This window comes from Oryzias latipes, chromosome 7, assembly GCF_002234675.1.
Source record: "Oryzias latipes chromosome 7, ASM223467v1".
NCBI lineage: Eukaryota > Metazoa > Chordata > Actinopteri > Beloniformes > Adrianichthyidae > Oryzias > Oryzias latipes.
This window is the reverse complement of record NC_019865.2, coordinates 31032382-31055026: the sequence shown is the minus strand read 5'-3', so window position 1 is coordinate 31055026 and position 22645 is coordinate 31032382. Positions and strand designations below refer to the sequence as shown.

The 22645-nt window shown below is 43.9% G+C and overlaps 1 protein-coding gene across 2 annotated transcripts in view; it reads left to right on the top strand.

The window, feature by feature from the left end:
• lama5 (laminin subunit alpha 5) overlaps positions 1-22645 on the top strand; it is a 129066-nt gene that overhangs the window by 94946 nt on the left and 11475 nt on the right. For both annotated transcript variants that reach the window (XM_023957049.1, XM_023957048.1), the window contains exons 50-62: positions 401-511; positions 1763-1874; positions 2033-2203; positions 2499-2695; positions 2774-2890; positions 3948-4102; positions 4763-4892; positions 4982-5084; positions 5310-5423; positions 5603-5785; positions 7366-7508; positions 7603-7782; positions 22334-22473. In XM_023957049.1, the coding sequence (XP_023812817.1) occupies positions 401-511; positions 1763-1874; positions 2033-2203; positions 2499-2695; positions 2774-2890; positions 3948-4102; positions 4763-4892; positions 4982-5084; positions 5310-5423; positions 5603-5785; positions 7366-7508; positions 7603-7782; positions 22334-22473 (1856 nt within the window). The remainder of the gene's footprint in view (positions 1-400; positions 512-1762; positions 1875-2032; positions 2204-2498; positions 2696-2773; positions 2891-3947; positions 4103-4762; positions 4893-4981; positions 5085-5309; positions 5424-5602; positions 5786-7365; positions 7509-7602; positions 7783-22333; positions 22474-22645) is intronic.

Below are 22645 nucleotides of genomic sequence, written 5' to 3'. Positions count from 1 at the left end.
TCAATGATGAACAATTAACATCACCCAGTGGGGGAGACTCTTTCGCTACTGCAGCTCACCGATCCCCCAGGGGATGGGTCAAATGTGGAGAAGAATTTCCCATTGTGGGATAAATAAATTAAAAAATAAAAAGTAATGTTGCCTCATGTTGCCACAGAAATAGCAGAATTATCAAACAAAGGGCAATTCATGATGGTTTTTATGATCCAACTCAGTGCAGATGCCTTCAGTGGACCAAACTGTATATGAAAAGATGACATGAAAGGGTTTTCAGACAGAAGCAGCCTTTACAGTGGTCTCCCCTGACAGCTCTGTGATCAGTCATACTGCTTTGGTTCCCATGATGCAGTGCAGCGGTCCTCCACAGAACCTTAATGATCCTTTCTTCCCATCCTGTCAGCGCTCAGTGGAGAGTTTCAACCGCTCACTGGAAGACGGTGGGAACCGGGCGGATGTTCTCCATGCCGACATCACCGGCATTCAAGGTGATATCGATGAACTTCAACAGAAGGTGAGACATCCGTGTTTGAATAGTTAAACGTGCTTCAGCAGCTTCCTTATCTTTGTTTGTTCCAACAAAACCTGAGATTTTAGACTCAGAGGCTGTAAATTGTTGTATTTTGGACTGTTTCTGTTCAAAACTGAATAGGAATAAGCAGCAGACAATGACTTTTACTCAGTAAAGTAATCATTAAAAACCAGAACTTATAACTTGGCTTTAACTGGTTGTATTTACCTACTATTCAACCAATTTTTCAAAGAATGCATGATAGTATTTGCACAGCATCAGTGTCAGAAGACAATTGCATTCAAAAGTAACTGTCAGGTTTGAAACGTAGGTAAGATTTCTAACAGTAAATCTTACCTACATAGTTTATCTCCAACGTTCAGTCGCTCTGACCCCATCAGTGCCCCCAGCAAATGCTCAGTTAGCAAAAATGTTTTGATGATTGATATTCACACAACCCAAATAAAATTGTGTGCATATCAGATATCTATAAAAACTGCATTTCGTGCATCCTTCACTGGCTCTACACCTCAGTGGAAATACTGTAAACGGTGGGAGGATCCTGCTCTTTAAAACAGTCTAAAGTTTTATTTTAATATATTTATCAAACATGGTCAAACTGTTGTTAGTTCATTTCAAACAGTTAAGTTATTACTCTAACTCAAGTGAAGGTTTGGATGACATCTTTTTACCAATATTTAAAGAGCATTAAATTGAATAATTCGTTTGAAGTGACTTTCACCAGAGGAACAGTTTTGGATTCTTTGCCTGCTTTCACCAAACTCCAACATTAATCCAAAAAGCCAGTTTCTTTGGAGCGTAGGAAGTCGTTCCATGCAGGAAGCTGAGAGGTTTTGGTTGCAGCTGGAGGTACCTGGAGTCATCTCGTGTGTCGAAGTTGCTGCATGAGAACATGAAATAAGTGTGATGCCTGTACAGAGGAGGCAACATGTAGCTGCAGAGGAAAATTCCCTTTAAATGGAAGAATACAGACTTTGGGAGCAGATTCCCAAACCAAAACTCAAGCTGGATTCAACATGAAGACTGAAAACAAAGCGCTCTTTGTGGACTTATGTGTAGTCAGTTATAATCCACTTTCCTAAGATGGAGCTTGTCTGTTATAATGTTGGTCAAAGAAGAAAGAAAAGCATGGGGTCACTGATACGAGAGCATTGTCGGCCTATGGCCCCCGTGGGACAGAAGGGTTTTTAACAATGTCCCAGCTGCTTCACAGATGCACTGTTGTGTTCTCAGGTGGGGGCGATGACAGACCGGGTCGAGGGGCTGCACATCAGCACCAATAACACCCACCAGCAGGCAGAAGATCTGCTTTCATTTGTCAACAACATCAGCATGGACATAAATGGTAAGATTGTCATTGAAACCAATGAACAGACAGTTCAGAGCAGAGTCTGTGATCCTCCATGTGAGAACATGAGATGTCGGTTCAACCATCCCCGTTGTGAATGGCCGTAGATGTTCCAGTTTTGTTGTCGTCTCTGACAGTGCTTCCCTTTTCCGCAGAAATCCTGCTCATGACAAACCGCTCTCTAAATGAAACGGATCCAGATCAGGACAGTGAGGACCAGGAGAGGAAGATGAAGGAGGTGCAGGCCATGCTGCGGGACATGAGGGACAGATCCTGTGTGGGTCAGAAGAAACTGGCTGACAGAGAGAAGGCTCAGGCAGAGAAATGTACGTTTGTTCAAACACATCCTCCATTGCACTCACACAAAGAGTCTGTGCTGCCTTCAATTGATCAGTGGTGTGATGACACCTCTTGTTGTGTGATCCACAACTGGACTGTCCTGTCTGCATGTACTTGTGTGTGTCTGATATAGAACTACAAATGTGGCTTTATTGAAGACAAGTGTGTAACTGTATCTAGTAAGGCCTTACTCAGCTCACGCTGTCCTCTTTCTGACAGCCAAGAATAGAAGGAAAGAGATAGGATATGAGCCTTGGTCTCTCTCGTTTGTTGCCCCTTCAGTGCTGGAACGTGTTATTCAAGAGTTGGCGAATCGTCAAGACGAGAACAAGAATTTGTCCCAGTCGATCCGAGACCACCTCAGCCGTTTCCACAATGAGATGATGGAGCTCAGAGACTTGCTGAACAAGGCCGTCAACGACACCGCCAGAGCTGCAGAGCTCAACAACATCAACGAGAAGACACTGGAAGACCTCCATGTGAGTTCACAGGAGTGCAGAGGGGTGCACCCGTTCTGTGGTGAAGCCCTGTAAACCATGTGACTGTGTTTGTGTCAGAGGAACGCTGAAGACCTGCTGGGGAAGCAGAACCAGCTGAAGGATCAGCTGAGCATGGCTGTAGATGATGTGGCTCAGGTCAACAATATACCACCCATGCTGGAGGAGCTCAAAGAGGTGAGACCACATTTGGACAAGCAGAAGCATTTCCAAAAGTACCTGATGCAAGGATGAGAAGTCTTACAAAAGTTCTACAAACTCTAGCATTAATTGTGTAAAGTATTCAGTTGAGTACTTGCTGATGTCTTCATATGCTACATCCCTGGCACGCTTTCTGCTCCACACAATGTTTGGTTAGAGTTTGAATTGCTTGTCGCCTGAAAGTCTTGAAAAGGAGATGTTTTTCCTGAAGGAATAGGAATAGTCTAGTTTCACCGTTTTTAGAAGAAGAATAGGAAGACATTTATTTCTATAGCAATTTTCACAAGTAAAAACCACAAGGGGCTTTACCATCCTTATTGTAAAATACAATAAGGATTAAAACATGCAAAAGTACCTAATTTAAATGTCTTAAGTGTTTTAAAAGTACCAACAGATTCAGCCGTATGGAGGGTTACTGGCAGGGCATTCCAGTGTCTAGGGGCTACAGCTTGAAAGGAGAGTTTTACATTTGGTTCTCTGGACTTTAAGAAGGTCCGAAGACATTGATTGGAGATGTAGGGGGTCAACAGGTCAGAAATAGAATTGGGAGCACGTCCTTTTAGACCAGTAAAAGTTCAAACAATCATTTTAACATCAACTTTAAATTTGCGCGGTAGCCATCGTAGTGAGAATCCAACTGGTGTGATGTGTGCCATTCTGCTGGCTCCTGTGAAAAGACATGCTGCAGCGTTCTGGACAAGCTGGAGACGGGCCACAGCAGATTTGTTAAGACAGATAAAAAGAGAGTTGCAAGAATCTGAACAAGAGGAGATGAAAGCATGGATGTCCAGCTCAAAGTCAGATTTAGAAAGAATGGACCTCAGTTTTGAGATCCTCAAATATTTTAATGTCAAATAATGTAAGATAAAAGCAAAGAATAGCAATGCAAGCTAGTATCTGATGATACTTTGATGGTTTGGAAGTCGAATCGCCACAGACTTTGGATTTAAATGTGGCTGCAAAGCGCTGTGGTTTCAGAACAGCAGTCAGGTGGTGCATTTGATGGTTGTGCTTCTCCCTCTGTGCTTGTCAGGAGTACGAACGTTTGGCAGCCCAGCTGGATGGCGCTCAATCACCTCTGGCAGAGAAGGTGCAAAATATTTCTTCATGTAATTCCAAAATCCCCCTGGTGGAGGCGGCGGAGAGACATGCTGAGCTGCTGAATGCCTTGGCCATGAACCTGTCCAGGTGAGACACCAATGATCTACACTAGGATTCAGACACATTGAAATGTTGTTCTCCAAGCCAATTAAGTCCTAATCTGTGTCCTATACTTGGAAAATATAGAAGGTTTTATGTCTTTAAGCTACACACCTAAAGCAAAAAGTATTTGATGGACTGACTGAGCAGCAGAAACGACGGGCACGACCCAAACAGAACGAGCTTCCCATGAATGCCTGCCGCTGCATCAAACCTCCAGAGAGGCTGCAGCAGATGCATCGACGCGTTGACTCTGCAGATTGTTGCAGCTGTGGGACTTTTTCACAGTGTGTTGTCATATTGCTCTGCTGATGTCTGAGGGAAATGTCGACTGAAAGCTGGCTAAAAGCTCAAACTGGACCTTAAGAATTGCAGACATTTTGGCGGGAAAAGCTCACAAACAATCATCCGAATGCTTCTTGATATAAAAGTTGCGCCGTGCATGTGTGCCGTTCTCCTGTGACGAGGGAAGAGGTTCAGATCCCAGATCCATGAATGAGCAGATGACAGAACCATTAGGATTTATCATGATAACATGACGGGGGGTTAGTAGCTGATTGTTTTCACGTTTCAAGTATTAAAATCGTGAATGTAAACAGATAGCAAAGTTTATGACAGAGAACAAACTCAGTGAGGATATTTCTACAGTTTGGTCACAAAAACCAAGGAGGATGGAATCACGGATGTGACTAAAATCTACAACAACGTTGTCAACCGTGTGAAGGAGGCAGAGGAGGCTGCTAAGGCGGCGCTGAAGGACGCCAACATCACTTTGGAGGTATCAAATCCACAAAGCTGCTTCTCTCCCCCATAATAAAACAAATGCGACTGAGTGATTTAAAAATGTTGTTTTCTTGGTGCTATTAGAACATAAAAAACCTGGACCTCAGTGTGGTGGCTAAATCTCTAGCCAACAAAAGTACAGAGCTGAATGATGAGGCGCAGAAGCTGGAGGACAACCTGAACAACAGTAAACTTTTCTTTTCATCTTCTCCTGTCTTCAGATCCTCTATGCCTGAAATATTGCAGAAGCGAAGCCGTTTTCTCCAAATGTTCTTGTCTTCTTTAAAAGGCTGATCAAACAACCTTTTAACTAACGTGCAGCTGAATCCTGCAATAATGTGACCTTGATTACTGAGAATCTTCCCCAACAGTGGTTTCCTCCTGAGGAATTCAACTTGTCTTTGTGCTGCAGCCCTGAACCCACAGCTGGAAGAGGCTCGAAAGAGCCTGGAGATGTTCAAAGCCAAACAAGCTGAGATGATGAAGGATTTGGAAGCGGTGCAGAAGAACCTAAGCATGAGCTCAAGTACATACTTAAGATATTTGCCAAACAGTAGTTTCTTTCTGCCTGAATGACCAGTTTGATCCAATATACAGTAGAGATAAAATGATAGAGTGGGAATAAGAGTTCCTGCTAGCCTGTGCCATTCAGTTCACATGTTTTTACAACTTGAATCGTTAGGTTTTCATGTTCTCCATTAATAGATTTGACTGAGGAGATAGATGAAGTGAAGCGGGTGGCAGGTTTGGCAAACAGCTCTGCAACCCAGGTCAACTTGGCTCTGCAACCCATTAAAAAGCAGCTGGATGAGTGGCAGCAAACATACGGAGACACCAACGTCACCAATGAGGAAATCAAAAACGCCCTGATAGACGCCAACAACACGGGTAAGAGAACAGTCTGGATTCTGTCTGTCTGTCTGTCTGGCTGGCTGGGTCTGTCTGTCTGTCTGTCTGTCTGTCTGTCTGTCTGTCTGTCTGTCTGTCTGTCTGTCTGGCTGGCTGGGTCTGTCTGTCTGTCTGTCTGTCTGTCTGTCTGTCTGTCTGTCTGTCTGTCTGTCTGTCTGTCTGTCTGGCTGGCTGGCTGGCTGGCTGGGTCTGTCTGGGTCAAAATAAACCATTTGTTACAGAGAATCCAGAGTTTAGGGTACGCTTCTGTATCCAGACCAGGCAGACCTCCTGCAGACTGGAACACCCATGTCAGAGGTTTAAATGTCTTATAAAATAGTGCACCTGATGGGGAGTTCCTGTAGGACGGTGCTGTTCCTGCTTCCTGGTTCCACAGTTTAAAGTTAAAGAGCCAAACGTTCTCCATCACGCATTGGAAGTGTACTGAAGGACAGGAGTAGTGTGATGGTGTTGTGACTCTTTCCAGTAGCTGAAACTCCTACGTGAATTTTCCTTCAACGTCAGAGTTGGTGAGTCTTTATTGACCCTCCCCTGGAGAGTCTGCCGAAAGACGACTCGCAGCACTCAACAGAACGGCAGCTGTGTTTGAAGGGAGCAGTGTTTAGAGCTGGTGCCAAAAGGAGTGTACAGCGTCATGACATCTCTGCTGCTAATGCCAATAGTCAAAGTGGGATCAGAACACACAAACAGCAATACAACTGCTGCTCTAACACCATACACAGGTTATTCAGGGAATGATCTTTTTACCTGAAATGTGTTGAACTTGTAAAAAGGTTGAAGATATTTGGAGAATCTAAATGTTGGTATTAAAAAACTGCAAAGATGACTAAGACACAAACTTGAAGAGCCAAAATAAAACAGAGGGAATGTTTAACAATCTAGAAACAATTGTAACCACTACAAACTAGATGGACCACAGCAATGCAGACACAAAAGGAATCCAGAAACCAGAACCAGGTTCCAATCCAAGCCTGAGGTCATGGATCCTCACAGCTGAAGTCACAGGCCTTAAGCTTTCTGGCGTGTCTGCATCTTTATGGCGCATTTAACTCTTTTGTCCTTTCTTTTTTCTCTAAGTCCACCTTATTTTTAGAAGTAACTGTGCACAAATATGACAGTAGTCTTTATTGCTCCAATAGACATTTTCATGCAGTTATCACAGACATGTCTCATAATATTGCTCTAATAACATTTTTAAAAACAGTTGGATTGTTCTTAAAGTGGGTTTTAGAGCTGGTGTTGATGCAGGAAAGGTTGAATAATCCAGTTCCCTTTGGGGTCTAAATTCTAAAACACTATGCCCTTTCATTTTTTTTTTACCAAAATGTGCACCTATGTAGCCATTGACTGTGCTGTCTGTCTGTAGTACAGAAGACAAGTACAAACTAAAATAACAAAACGATTTCTAAGGACCTGAATGCAGCTAACACAAGGAAGATCCAGCTTCTGTACAAAGGATGAGGAGGAGAAACTTTGTTATTTTTTACCTTTTTTACATGTATAAGTTAAACAGATTGAACTGCAGAAAGAAAAAAAAGGCACTTTTGTAATCTCTGTAGTGCAAAAGCTGGATGAAGCCATCCCCACCCTCCTGAGAAAGCTGGATGAGCTGCAGAATCACTCGGCCCAAATGCCCAACATCTCTGAGAGCATCAGCCGCATCCGGCAGCTCATCCAAGAGGCACGCAACGCTGCCAGCAAGGTACAACCGTCCTGCCCTTTAATGGACACTTTAAAACCCACCCTGCTGTCCATCAATGAGTGAACCCTCATCGCTTCTGTTGTCCAATGTGCAGATAACAGTGCCCATGAAATTTAATGGTTCCTCTGCCGTTCTGGTTCGAAACCCCTCCAACCTGGCGGACCTGGCTGCTTACACCTCCTTGAAGTTATACATCACCCTGCCAGATGCAGCTCGGGCCAGGCGGGCCGAAGACGCCACCAGTCAGTTTGTCTTTTACCTCGGGAACAAAGATGTAAGCAACAAAACACAAAGCCTTGTCTGCATAATATTCCATCATTTAAATGTGCCAAACATCAGTGAGTTTATTGCTCATTACAGTGTGTTCCAAATTATTCTGCAAATCATATTTTACTTTGATTTTTTTAAAGAGGTTTTTATTTTTGAAAAAGTCATTGTTCCACATTATTACACACAACAAAGTTCCACAACATTCGATAGATCCTACAGGCCTAAAAGTGGTCATTTGTTGAATTTGCTGCATTCGGAGGTCATGTTTACTCAAATCAAAAGCTATTCCAATCAAAAACATCTTAACAGGTCAACTTCCATTTGAACATGGGACCCCTTCTTGTGTAGCAGCTTCACATTTCTTTCATCCATTGAACTTGTGAGTGTTGTGAGGTTTTCTGCTTGAATTTCTTTGCAGGATGTCAGAATAGCCTCCCAGAACTGCTGTTTGGATGTGAACTGCCCCCCAGCCCCAGAGATATTTTGCTTTAGGATGTTCCAGAGGTTCTCAATAGGGTTGAGGTCATGGGAGGATGGGAGCCTCAGTTAATCTCCTTTTATGCCCATAGCAGCTCATGATGCAGAGGTATTCCTTGCAGCATGAGATGGAGCAATGTCATGCATGAAGATGACTTTGTCACAGAAAACACTGTTCTTCCTTTTGCCATCCACCCACTACTCCCTCCATCTGGACCATGCAGGGTTGCACGGCGCTCATCAGTGAACAAGACTGTTTGAAAATGTATGTCTGTTCCTGCATGTGAGTGTTGTTTATGGGGGGGCCTGAATACAAGGTTTACATAGAACTGCAAGCCTCTGGAGGATCCTACACCTTGATGTTGGTGGGACTCCAGAGACACCAGCAGCTTCAAATGTGTTGCTTTGTGCTGCTTTGTAATGGTAGTTTAGCAGCTGCTCTCTTAATCCAACGTGTTTGTCTGTCAGAAACCTTCCTTATTCTGCCTTCATCTGCACCAACCTGTGTGTGCTCTGAATCAACCACAAATACCTTCATAGTAGGGACGGCCCGTTTGACACGGACGCTCCGGCGCTCAGTTCACCTTCATGAAGCAGAGTGGTTTTCTGCACAATGTTTTGGGGCGTGTGTCAACTAGTGCAGATCACGTGGTTGATGACGTACAAAGCGCCAAATGCATCAGTCAAACCACGGTTCAGATGTCACTAGTTGTGTTTGAACAGTGGGGTGTTATTCTCTGTAAATACAAATGAATCCTGAACGTTTCCTGACCAGTTCTGTTGTTTCCCCTGAATTGGAATCAGTGTCAGTTCACTGCACTTTACCATGACTCCTGGTAAAAAACGAACTGTGGCTCAGGATCTAATGTCCTGAGACATTGTCTCAGGATCGTTTCAACTCGCTTTCTCCTAATAAGACAATTCACTATGAACGTTATTTATAAGGAAAATACTTTTATGAATTTATGATGGCGAGATGCCACTGTCACATTAGAGACAGCTCAGTGGAAAAGTCACGGCGTCTGCACTCAGAGGTCCAGGGTCAAGACCAGTGTTTTACTTATTTTTTAGTTGCTTGGCCTTTATTTTCTTCATGTATGTGTGTTTTGCTGTGTCAAGCACTTCTCACAGAAAACATAACTCGTTGGTTGTTTTACATTGTTTTTTAATCATCATTAACAACATTGTTTTGTTTACGTTTTTTCATCATTTCCACAGTGAAGTGTTACAAGGAGCTTAGTATATGTGTTAGCAGATGATATACGTCCAGTCCTCCACCAGATACCGCTGTTCTGTGTGGTTTCAAAGCCCTGAATGGTTGGTTCATTTTTCCGGCACAATTACATGAACCCCTTGGAAAGCTTCATGAGGCTTCTATTCCCATCCCTACTTAATAGTACGATGATCACACTCAAGTTTTCCTGAAATATCTAAGGTTTTCATACCTAGTCCAAGGTATTTAACAATTTCAGACTTTTCAGCAGAGAGATCTTTTTTTCCCCCCATATTGCTAGAAAATATTGGTCTGCTTAATAATGTGGAGCATCCTTCTCTAGTAGTTTTTCTTTTAATTGAACTCACCTGGGGGGAGTTCCAGAAAGCAGGTTATGCTAGCTCCCACGGTAAGTTTGAGGCTAAGGAAGTTGATAACCTCAGCTTTCGGTTCCAGAAATGGAGGTATGTTTCAGGGTAGGTCAAGTTGCCATAGCAACTCATGCTCTGAACATAACCTGGTCTGGAGCAGGTTTAGTTGAAGGTTAGTTTGTTTTCAGAGAGGTGAAGCAGCATGGCGTGTCCATTTGAAGATGATTTAGTGGATGAAGAAGCTCAGATAATACTTTTTCCACCATGAGAGGGTGATAAGACCACATATGGATGTTGGAAAGATAAACCTTTTACAGTGAACTAACTTAATTATTTGCTTCAGTTAAGATAAATCATTTTTTTAGTTAAGTCAGCTTAAAAATAACACGTAGTTTTCAGACAGTTATTTTACTTTCATTTAAATTAATTCAATCAAGTAGGTGTAACTGTGGTGCTGCTGTTATATCGACACCGCAAGGAATTGTGGGATACCATTCCCTTTGCCTGTCTGGGCGGATTTGGGTTTAAGTGTGGGTTTTTGACCAAATGTTTTTAGTTGTTTTACTGTGTTTTGCCGAGTTATTTGTCCAGTTATGTTTAATTCTTTCTGCACCATGAGGGAGGGAGAGGATGATGAGTTTATATAGCACCCTACTGTGTAGTGGTGTAATGATGAATTCAGAGAGATGGTAAATGGTTAGATGATACTATCTGTATTGTGTAATTCATTTTATTGTTATAGAAATGACAATATCTGCAGGCTCAAGTTTAGACATATGAGAGTTCAAGAATTACAATAAATTAAAATGGAAAAATTTTAATTGAATTGGAGTAAAATTTAGTTAGATAAATATGTAAATTCGAGTTGTAAAAAGTATTGTGTTGGATCGACGTAAGAAATTAGGTTGAATAAACTCAATTACTTGTCATTAATTGAATTAATTTCAGTTGTGTAAGTTATATATCTATGCGTCACAATGGAAATAAGATCAGAAACTCGTGCGTTTACTTTGTCTGTTCTTCTACTACAAGCAGAAACTCTTTCTTTTGATGATGCAGCCGTATTACTTTTTTGATGGACGTATAATCTTCATACGCCGTCATTAAAATCTCAGACTCCGTCTCACTGAAGTATAGCGCTCTCTTTTTTTTCTCCACGCGTTTCCATGGTGACTCCAGAAATCGGCGATCCATTGAGAATGCCTTTATGTACCGTGCATTAACCCAGGGTTACCAAGTCGAGCGTAATTACGCCAACTCATATCCGGTCTTTTGGAACCGACATACCCAGAGTAAGCAAGTTCAGGCGGATTTCAGCCAGAGTTCAGGCTTAAAGTCAGGCTAGTTTAAACATGCTTCCTGGAATAACCCCCAGGTAAACTAATTATCACCAGTGTCTGAGATTGATGCCAGTGATCCAAATAACCCAGAGACACAGTGTCATCCATGAGTTTAAGTGAAAAACAAAGAATGTAATCGTTTTGACACTTACCGGTAAATATGTAACACTCTACAGTTCATTTAGAGTCTTAAGATTATTGTCGTGGGTTGACTATGGAACACAAATGAACAAATGAACAACCAATTAAATCAAGATTTGTTCTTTAACCATCATAATTTCATTGAACCCAGTCACACTCCATGAATCGCGCTCCCGATTACATTATAGGTCCGTGCACGCGTTTACGATGATTCCCTATTGTCCGTCTAGCGACTCCCACCTGTGTGCGCGTAAGCGCTCCGACGTAAACAATTCCTCCCAAAGTTAAAAGAAACAGAAAAACTGAAATGATCTCACCCCGTCCTTCGGGTTAACGTCAGGGAGTCTCATTTTTCTCATGGTCACTTTCCAGCCACGTCCTTCCCCAAAAGAAATTAATAATAATCCCAGCGGCAGAAGTTGGAAAGGTCCACGTCAGATCCTCCTCTGTGACTCCCGATGGTCGGTTTCCGGGGTATTCCGTGCGTGCTTGCTGTTGGAAGGGCCCTCTTAGTCTCCCTTTCCGTCTTGTCAGAGTTTGAACTCTCCTTCGGCTTTCAGCCCACCTTGTCTGTCCCTTTTTAACCCGGAAGCCATGCCGGGTGTTAACGCACCCCAGCTGATCGCATCAGCTGTGAGGAGTGACGTCAGCGGCATCCCCGGTACACAAATACCCAAAATACACACATTCACTAAAATAAAAGGAAAACATAGGACCTCTTCACCTCATAGGGTGTAAAATACAGAAAACATGATACATTTATGTGGCTTTGTCACATAGTCCCCCCCTCCAGCCGGAGGCTTCTAAGGACTTAACCCATGATGGGTCTTTAAATTAACCACATGGACGGTATCTTCCTTCTGTGGGTCACCCCAACCAACCCTGTAATTAACAGGCCCTAATCTTTGTAGTACTTTTGCTGGCCCTTCCCATCTAGGCGCAAGCTTTGCTGTGAACTTATCAGTGGCTTTGGAAAGTGGATGTGTTCGGACCCAGACTAGGTTACCCGGGAGAAAGTGCGCATCTTTCCTCCGTTGGTTATAGTACCTAGCTTGTCTAGCCTGATGCAACCCCACTCTCCGTTTGACCTCCTCTGCCATTTTACGTTGCCGTTATACCAGGTTGTACGACCCCAACTGTTCAGGTGATGGAGGTTTGTGAATTAACCGCTGCAGTGGGCCAAGTATGTTTCGTCCTAAGGCTAACTCTGCAGGGGTTTTCCCTGTTGTTTCCTGTTGAGCGGTGTTTATGGCAAAGCGGAACTCAGGGATCCATTGGTCCCAGGTGTTGTGTTGCTGGCCGATAAAGGAGGAAATCATGGTCTTTATGGTTCGGTTGAAACGTTCTGTCAGATTTGTTTGAGGATGGTAGCTGGTGGTTAATTTCTGTACGACTCCCCAGTTGTTACAGAGTTCGTTCAACAGATGACTGGTAAATTGAGGACCCCTGTCCGACACCAAGTATTTTGGTACCCCCCAACGAGTAAATATTTCTTCCCGTAGGACTTTTACAACCCGGGGTGTTTTGCCATCTTTGAGGGGAAACATTTCCACCCATTTTGTATAATAGTCAACGACCACTACAAGAACGGTGTTCGATTTCTTGCTCCTTGGGAAAGGTCCCATGATATCAATTCCCAACATCTCTCCCGGCAGAGACACAGAGGTGTTTTGTAATAAACCTGATGGTTTTCGGTTATCTGCTTTGGTTCTTTGACACACCTCACAGTTTTTTGTATGATCCCATACATCTTTACGCACATTAGGCCACCAGGCTACCTCCAAAACCCGCAACAATGTTTTTAGTTGTCCCAGATGACCTCCTAGAGGGTTATCGTGGAAATATTTCAGGAAATCTGAGATTAGCAATTTAGGAACCACTAACTGGAATTTTGTTCCTTGGTCTCTCAGAGGAACCCGACGATACACGACCCCTTGATGTTTAATAAAACTGATACGATCGGCAGGAGGGTTCCCTAACTGAGACTGACATAGCTCGTTCACTGTTGAGTCCTTGGCCTGGGCCTCGGCTATCTCTGCTAAGGTTGTTGGTAAGTCGGTGGAACTCTTCCTAGAGATCTTTAAACATGGAGCAGACCTGTTTTCATAATGTTCACAGGTCTGTGGTAGGTTGTTAGAACCCATGGTTTCCACCTCTGGTTCCCAAACCCTTGATAATGCGTCAGGAACCTGATTGAGACATCCCTTCCTGTAGAGCACTTTAAAGTTGAACTGCTGTAAACGTAAGGTCCAGCGCGTCAACCGGGAAGATGACTTTGGACAATTGAATGCCCATGATAATGCTGCATGGTCTGTATAAATGAGAAACTCCTGACCTTCTAGGTAGTGTCGCCATTTCTCCACTGCCCAAACTACAGCCAAGCACTCCTTCTCGGTGGTGGAATAGTTCTTTTCTGGCCCATTAAGCAGTCTGGAAGCATAAGCGATGACTCCCTCACCTTTTCCAGTTTCTTGGGTCAGAACTGCTCCGAGACCCACCTCACTAGCATCTGTGTGAACTTGGAAAGGAAGCACTGGGTTAGGTTGAATTAATACAGGAGGGCTTTTTAAAGCTTTTTTCAACATATCCATCCTGACTTGGCATTCCTCAGTCCATCTCCACTCAACCCCTTTTTTTTTTAAATTATGCAAAGGAGCGGCTATATCTGCAAAGTGGGGTATGAACTTGTGGTACCATCCAACTAAACCTAAGAATCGTTGGAGGGATTTTAGGTCTTTGGGAGCAGGGAAATTGCTTACTGCTTGGGTCTTGTCTGGGTCAATCTCCACACCTTTCTCTGACACAAGGTGACCCAGAAACCTTAACTGCCTTTTAAAAAAATGGCACTTCTTCATATTCAAATTAAGATTGGCAGCCTGCAGCTTTTGAAATACAGTGGCCAAATCTTTCTGATGGTCTGCTTTTGTCTTTGAATACACAATGATGTCGTCAATGTATACAAAACATATCCGTCCTCTCAATTGTCCTAAAACTTTCTCCATCAACCTTTGAAATGTTGCTGCTGCGTTCCGCAATCCGAAAGGCATGCATTTGAATTGGAAAAGTCCCAGGTGTGTTGTAAAAGCAGTGACTGGTTTACTACGTTCGTTCATCTCTACCTGCCAATAACCTGCCTGAAGGTCTAAGGAGCTAAACCAGGAGGCGCCTTCCAGTGACTCCAAGATGTCATGAACAAGTGGCATAGGATATGCGTCAGGCAGGGTCTTGGCATTGATCTTCCTGTAATCCACACAAAACCGGTAGGATCCATCAGGCTTGTTCACTAGGACTACAGGAGATGACCAGGCCGACTGCGATGGCTCTATGATGTTTTCTTGCAGCATTTTTTCTACATGTTCCTCGATCACTTTCTTCTTCAAAGGAGAAATTCTGTAAGCTCTACTTCTGACTGGTACATCATCCTTTAAGAAAATAGTGTGTTTTTCCACATTGGTCTTCCCTAAAACCCCTGATGTGACTGTAGGCCAATCATCAATCAGGGTTCCAAGCAACTCAGGAAAATCTGTGTCACAGGTCACAGGGTCCAGCGTGGTGGTGGCTGCCCAACACGGAGGAAGTTTTCCGGGCTGAACAGCATAATAAAGCTGAACTGATGGTAAAGAGGGGTTGGCTGAGTAATGATCTCTGGACTGCACCTGCATTGGCGAACCGAACTCGTGATACACATAACCTTGGTCAGATCTTAAGCCGTATGAATTCTTAGCCAAGTTGAGAATGGCTCCGGATCTTGAAAGAAAATCCAAACCCAGGATTAAAGGAAAGGCAAGGTGTACATCTTCCATTATATGGACAGACAATGGCCACTGTCCCACTTGTCCTTCCAAACAAATGGTCTTTTTACCAAGGGCTTGATGCACTGTTCCATCCGCCATGACAAACCATTGTCTTTCAGCAGGTTGAATGCTTTCTTCGTTCCGAGCTAATTCTCTCCATAAACCATTCCTCATCAATGTAAACGTGCTCCCAGTGTCCACTACAGCCTCAACTTTCACCCCCCGTATGGTGATTGGGATCATTAAAAGTTTAGGCTCACTACCTTTCTGTGGGTTCTGTTTTCCCACTGTGACCCCTATTGCTCCCTTTGGCATCATTTTCCGGTCAGTTTGTCTTTTGGGTGGTCTATCAGCACCAGCATGCACCTTCTGCCAGTACTCTTTAGCTCCTGAACAGTCCTTCTCCACCATTGAACCTATTTTCACCAGCTGGGCTACCGATGAAACGGTGCCACGCAGACAGCCGGCCACCTTGGGGTTGATGTTATTAAGTATCCGCCGAACTATTTCTTCCTCTGTCATGTCTCGTTTCCACTTCAGACACAAAGCCCTATAGTCATAGGCAAAGTCACGTAAACATTGCTCCGGCCTCTGCACAGTTGTTCTTAATTGCTCTTCCACTTCACTTAAATAATCAGTTGGCAGAAAAGCAGATAAAAAAGCCTCCTTGAATGTTAACCAATCATGCACAACAGGTTTAGTGGCTTTCCACCAGCTTAAAGCAGGTCCCTTCAGAACCGCAGACAGGGCTCCTAACAGCTCATGATTTGATAAGGGTCTAAGGTCAAGATAGTTTTCACACTGTTCAATGAAATTCAGCGCATCCGAGGTCTGCGGACCACCGAACGTGGGAAAATCCAACCGAACAGGAGGTTTGGAGTAAAAGGAGGTTGCACCAGACTGACTTATTTGGTGTGAATGACAGGGTGTGGGTGTCACAGTGTAATCTGTTTCGGTGGATATGGCTACTGTTCGCCGAGGTAGAGGGGTACTAACAGTCCTAAATTTCTTTTGTTGGTTCTGCCATTTCTCATCCCTTCGCAATAAACAGTTCACCACATCCTTCTCTAGTTTTTCTATGCTGGACATTAAAGTTTTTTCTAGCTTAGCAAAGCTGATGTCCACATACTCCCTGAAATTACTTTCTCGGTTAAGAGAGCTTGTGACAGATGCTCTGAAAGTTTCTTCTAATTCCTTCACGTGCTCTTTTAGTGCTGCCACCTCCTGAGCTAGATTGTCATTCTCCGTTTGACAGTTTTGTTCTTGTGTATGAGCTTCTTCTGTCTCAGCAACTTCAACCCCAGCATCATCATTCACAGCATCCACTTCATCATCCTCATTATTCCCCTGTACGGACCCGTCATCCTCACTGCTATGCAGGTATAAGGTACTTAGTAATGATGATAATCCTCCGTCTGAAGTTTGTCTGCGGGTAACAAATGGCCCAGCTGTGAAATCTAAATCTGTTTCAGCCTCAGCCATTTCTGTTGCTTTGTGTCTCAGTAACTTTTTAGAAATTATAGAAGTAATACATACACAAATCACCCCACACACCCACGAAAACAAATTACAAAAAGGATAAACTAATCCCCATACTGGCCACCATATGTAACACTCTACAGTTCATTTAGAGTCTTAAGATTATTGTCGTGGGTTGACTATTGTTGTGACTTAATATGATGTTGCTCCGAGTTACCTTAGCGTGGGTGCTATCAGCGGGTCTCTTAATTAGGACAGACGACAGGGACACAGCTTTCGATGCCTGAGCATTTACATGTACTTTACTTTCAAACTCCTCATGGCATATACAGGCCGACAGCACCACCTATTGGTGGCGGTGGTTATTACTGCTGTCTATCACAATATACCACATCCCTCTTTTCCCAAGACATGTTAGTCATAACATCTTCAACAGTTGTTTAAACACAAAAGCACCCTCTAAATAATTTGAACATTAGACGGTCTTATGCTCTTAACGTAATGGCTAGGCAAATTCAGATTGTAAACAACCTTACATTTAACAATGTGCATCTTAGTGCAGTAGTCTGAAACTTCGACATACAAACATTTAACTTATTTCTTACAATGTTTCAAAATGAACATACTCTTTTCTTTTACGTAACCATTAAACAAATCAAAGCAACAGTATGAACACAAAACTGTCACATTAACTAGTCTCTGTATCTGGCAGGACGTATGACTGCTCGACCACTGCGTGTGAAGTACGGTGCTGTGTTTTCCATACTCTCTGAAGATGATTTCTGTGGGGAATCACATGCTGGTGGATCAACTGACTCTGGGTTTTGAGAGAATAGTCCATCCGAGTCCAAATTCAGAGTTGTGTCCTTAAACAAACTCGAGTGTGTTTTCCTCAGATGCCTTCTGTTCCTCCTGAGAGTATTACCTGATGGTGTTCGCACGGTGTAGGAGCGTGGTTCCTCTCTTTGATGAACGATGACTGCTGGCTCCCAACCGCGGCGGGTTTGCATATGCACAGTGTCACCAGGAGATAGAACAGGTAGTGGTCTTGCACGCTTGTCAAAGTGCAACTTTTGCTTTGATTGCATGTCTCGTAGTTTTTCTGGCACGTTTTGTGGAGTTGACTGTCTCAACACATTACTAGAACATGGCAGGGTGCTGCGCAGGACTCGTCCCATCAACATTTGTGCGGGTGACAAGTTCAATCCAGTAACTGGAGTGTTTCTCAGTGATAACATCACTAGATGTGGATCAGTGCCGGTCTGGATTGCTTTCTTTAGTGCATGTTTGACAGTCTTAATGGCTCGCTCCGCCATTCCATTTGAAGAGGGAAAACCAGGGCTGGAATGAGTGAGCTTAATCTCCCAAGCATCTGCGAATGATTTCATCTCATAGCTGGCAAATGGGACATGGTCGCTCACTATTTCTTTGGGAATCCCGTGTCTTGCAAACACTGACTTCATCTTTTGAATGACAGAGTAAGCTGTTTTGTCTGGTAAGTTTAGAACCTCTGGGTATTTGGTCAGGTAATCAATTAACAGCAGATACGGCTGACCCTCCAGCTCGAAAATATCTGCTCCAATTTTCATCCACGGCAGCTCCGGAATCATGTGTGGAACAAGTGGCTCCGCCTGATTCTTTGGTTGCATTTGCTGGCACTGTTCACATTTTTGAATCATAGTCTCTATATCACTGGACATACCAGGCCAGTATAGCACTTTTCTTGCTTTAGCTTTCGTGCGCTGTATACCTTGATGAGCCATGTGCAGTTTTTCCAGGATAGTTTGTCGGAAGTTCTGTGGTATCACGATCTTGTCTCCTACCATGACTATGCCTTTGTGAATGCTGATGTTGTGTCGCATGGGCCAATAGCAATATAGTGCTCTATCTAAACTTTTACGTTTAGCTGGCCACCCATGAATGTGTTTTTCACACACAGCTTGTAGTTCACTGTCTGTTGCAACTGCTGTTCTCAGTCTATTGAGTGTGTCTTCACTCAGTGCCTCTGTAGCCTCTAATGCATACACAACTCTCTCATCACAGCCATTTTCACTTGTGGAGTCATTGTCACTGGTTGCTGTAGCACGAGAGAGGGCATCGGCTATGAACATGTGTTTGCCGGGCGTGTATGTGACAGTGAGTTCATACCTTTGCAGCTGTAACAGCATTCCTTGCAATCTGGCTGGTGCTTTGGACAGCGGTTTGCGCATGATCGCTTCAAGAGGCTTGTGATCAGACTGCACAGTCACTGGTCTTCCATAGACATACTGGTGGAATCTTTTGGTAGCAAACACAATGGCAAGCAGCTCTTTTTCAATTTGGGCGTATCTCTTTTCTGTGTCCGTGAGTGCTCGTGACGCATAACATACAGGTTGTCCATCCTGTAGCAGGCACGCACCCAGTCCATCTTTTGAAGAGTCTGCTTGTAGAGTCAAGGATTTAGTTTGGTCATAGAATCTCAGAACTGGAGCTTGAGTTAGCGCCGTCTTCAGTGCGCTTAACGCAGCTGTGTGGTGTGGTTGCCACTGCCACACAGTGTCCTTCTTTAGTAACTGCCTCAAAGGTGCAGTAACCGACGCTTCATTTGGGATGTACTGTGCCAAGAATTTTACCATTCCCAGAAGACGCTGGAGACTTTGTTTATCCTCTGGAGTTGGCATGTCAATAATGGCTTTAATCTTTGTGTCGTCTGCTTTCTGGCCTGCTGCAGTTATGATGTGACCCATGTATTTCACTGTGTCTACTTTGAATTGAATTTTGTCCTTGTTAAACTTCACATTTGCTGTTTTCGCTCTCTCCATTACCTTTTGCAGTATTTCATCATGCTCGCGCTCTGAAGTTGCTGCTATGATCATGTCATCTGCGATGATAAATACACCAGGGATGTCACCAAAAGTCTCACAGTTCTTTTGTTGAAAAACCTCACTGGCAGACTTAATGCCAAATGGGAGCCGGAGGAAACGAAACCGGCCCCAAGGTGTGTTAAAGGTGCAGAGCTTAGAAGATGGCTCGTCCAGTTTGATCTGCCAGTAACCATCTTTTTCATCCAGAATGGTGAAGATTGATTTTCCTGCCAGTTTACTACGAACATCCTCATGTGTGGGGATAGAATAGTGCTGGCGTTTTACTGCCTGGTTAAGGTCACAAGGGTCCAAACACACCCTTAGTGTTCCATTCTTTTTCTGTGTTGCAACCAGACTATTTACCCAATCTGTGGGCTCCTTGACTGGCTTTATTACATTTCTGTCTTGTAAGTCTTTCAGTGTCTTTTTCAGTGGCTCCATTATGGACAGTGGAACATTTCTGCATGCATGAATCACAGGTGTGACGTTTGGGTCTATGTGTATGTGGTGAACTCCAGGAAACTCACCCAAGCCTGTGAAGACCTCTGCGTACTTCTCAATGAGCTCTTCCTTGGTTGCTGGTGGTTTGGTTGGCTGTGGAGACTTTGCTGCTGCGATTGTCCCAATTCGTTTCACCAGGTGCAGCTGTTCACAAGCTTTTCCACCTAGGATCGACTTATCTGCATGGCTGGACACCAGAAAGTCACACACAGCTTTACATTTCCTTGTTTCACATTCAAGAGAAACTACACCATCTGGGTGTATGCGGGTTCCACCAAAAGCTATGAGGACAGTCTTTGTGGGCTGTAATTGAGGAGCACCAGTTAGCTTTGCATAAACTGACTTGGGCAGTACATTTGCATCCGCACCTGTGTCAAGTTTGAAAGTAACTTGCATGCCTTCAATGTTCACAGTTTCATTCCAACTACCATCTATGTCACCATCATCACTCCGCACCATGCCTATGTACAATGAGTCAACTTCAGTCTCAATGTTGTTCATGTTTTTCTTGAAGTAGCCTTTTTTCTCTGCATTTGTTCTGCATACCTTGGAAAAGTGATTATTTTTTCCGCACTTGTGACACGTTGCTCCATAAGCTGGACACTGTCGAGGCTCGTGCTTATTACCACATTTGGTGCAAACCACTTGCTTGTTGCTGCTCGTTCGGTGTTTGCCATGTGCTGATTTATTGTGTCCTTGAGCTTTCTTCAACGTATCCACTGCTGTGTCGTGGGTGACAGGTGTTGACTGCATGACCTGGATCTGTGCTTTGGCCACCTCTGCTGATCTGCATATTTCTAATGCTTTACGAAGAGTGAGGTCATACTCCCGAAGCAGTCTCTCTTTCAGTCTTGTGTCATTTATGCTGAACACCAATTTATCCCTGATCATGCCTTCCTCATCAGCTCCAAACTCACAATTTTTGCTTTTTTGACGGAGCTCTGTGACATATCTGTCCACTGATATTCCTGACATCATTGGGTGTGACCAGAACTGATGGCGCTCAAATACAACATTCTTTTGTGGGCTACAGTAGTCTTTGAATGCTTTCAGAATGTCCACCATCGTAAGTGCGTCTCCGGCTGGGGTAATAGCAAGTGTGTTGTACACTTCTAAAGCTTCCTCGCCGATGGTGTGAAGAAGAATGGCTATTTTAACCTTTTCATCTTTTTCCAACGCACCTGTTGCAGTCATGTACAACTGGAATCTTTGTTCCCACCTGCGCCAAGTTTCTGACAGATTGCCGGTGAGCAGCAGCGGCGATGGCGGTTTGAACTGCTCCATGCTTTCAGCAACGGTGAACTATGCTAATTTAAGCTAGCTCACTTGCGTGACTCGGCTGCAGTCTCCCTCTCACACGACAGCTTGCACTTCTGACACCATGTTGTGACTTAATATGATGTTGCTCCGAGTTACCTTAGCGTGGGTGCTATCAGCGGGTCTCTTAATTAGGACAGACGACAGGGACACAGCTTTCGATGCCTGAGCATTTACATGTACTTTACTTTCAAACTCCTCATGGCATATACAGGCCGACAGCACCACCTATTGGTGGCGGTGGTTATTACTGCTGTCTATCACAATATACCACAACTATGGAACACAAATGAACAAATGAACAACCAATTAAATCAAGATTTGTTCTTTAACCATCATAATTTCATTGAACCCAGTCACACTCCATGAATCGCGCTCCCGATTACATTATAGGTCCGTGCACGCGTTTACGATGATTCCCTATTGTCCGTCTAGCGACTCCCACCTGTGTGCGCGTAAGCGCTCCGACGTAAACAATTCCTCCCAAAGTCAAAAGAAACAGAAAAACTGAAATGATCTCACCCCGTCCTTCGGGTTAACGTCAGGGAGTCTCATTTTTCTCATGGTCACTTTCCAGCCACGTCCTTCCCCAAAAGAAATTAATAATAATCCCAGCGGCAGAAGTTGGAAAGGTCCACGTCAGATCCTCCTCTGTGACTCCCGATGGTCGGTTTCCGGGGTATTCCGTGCGTGCTTGCTGTTGGAAGGGCCCTCTTAGTCTCCCTTTCCGTCTTGTCAGAGTTTGAACTCTCCTTCGGCTTCCAGCCCACCTTGTCTGTCCCTTTTTAACCCGGAAGCCATGCCGGGTGTTAACGCACCCCAGCTGATCGCATCAGCTGTGAGGAGTGACGTCAGCGGCATCCCCGGTACACAAATACCCAAAATACACACATTCACTAAAATAAAAGGAAAACATAGGACCTCTTCACCTCATAGGGTGTAAAATACAGAAAACATGATACATTTATGTGGCTTTGTCACAAATACAATTTGGATAATAATTTGGAACACACTCTCAACAGCAAGCATCCTGTCTGTGTGGCTTTCCTCACTTTGTGCTGTCTGTGAAATGTTTGCAGTCCAGTAAGGAGTTTCTTGGGATGACTTTGGAGGGTAAACGACTGCGCTGGCACTTCAACGTTGGAGGGGAAACTGCTGACGTGCTGATGACTGAAGATGTCAGTGCTGATGGACAGTTCAAAGCTGTTGTCATGGAAAGGTAAAGTAGCAAACACATGAAAGCATAATGTGAAGAAATGAATCCTGAATTCGAGTCTCCACATTTTTTCAAGTCTGTCTTTTTGTCACCTGTCAGCGTTACCTGTTTTTTCGCATCAGGTTTTCTCACAAACTCCAGAGCTGATCTGTTACCTTGTGTAGTCTTGATGTTT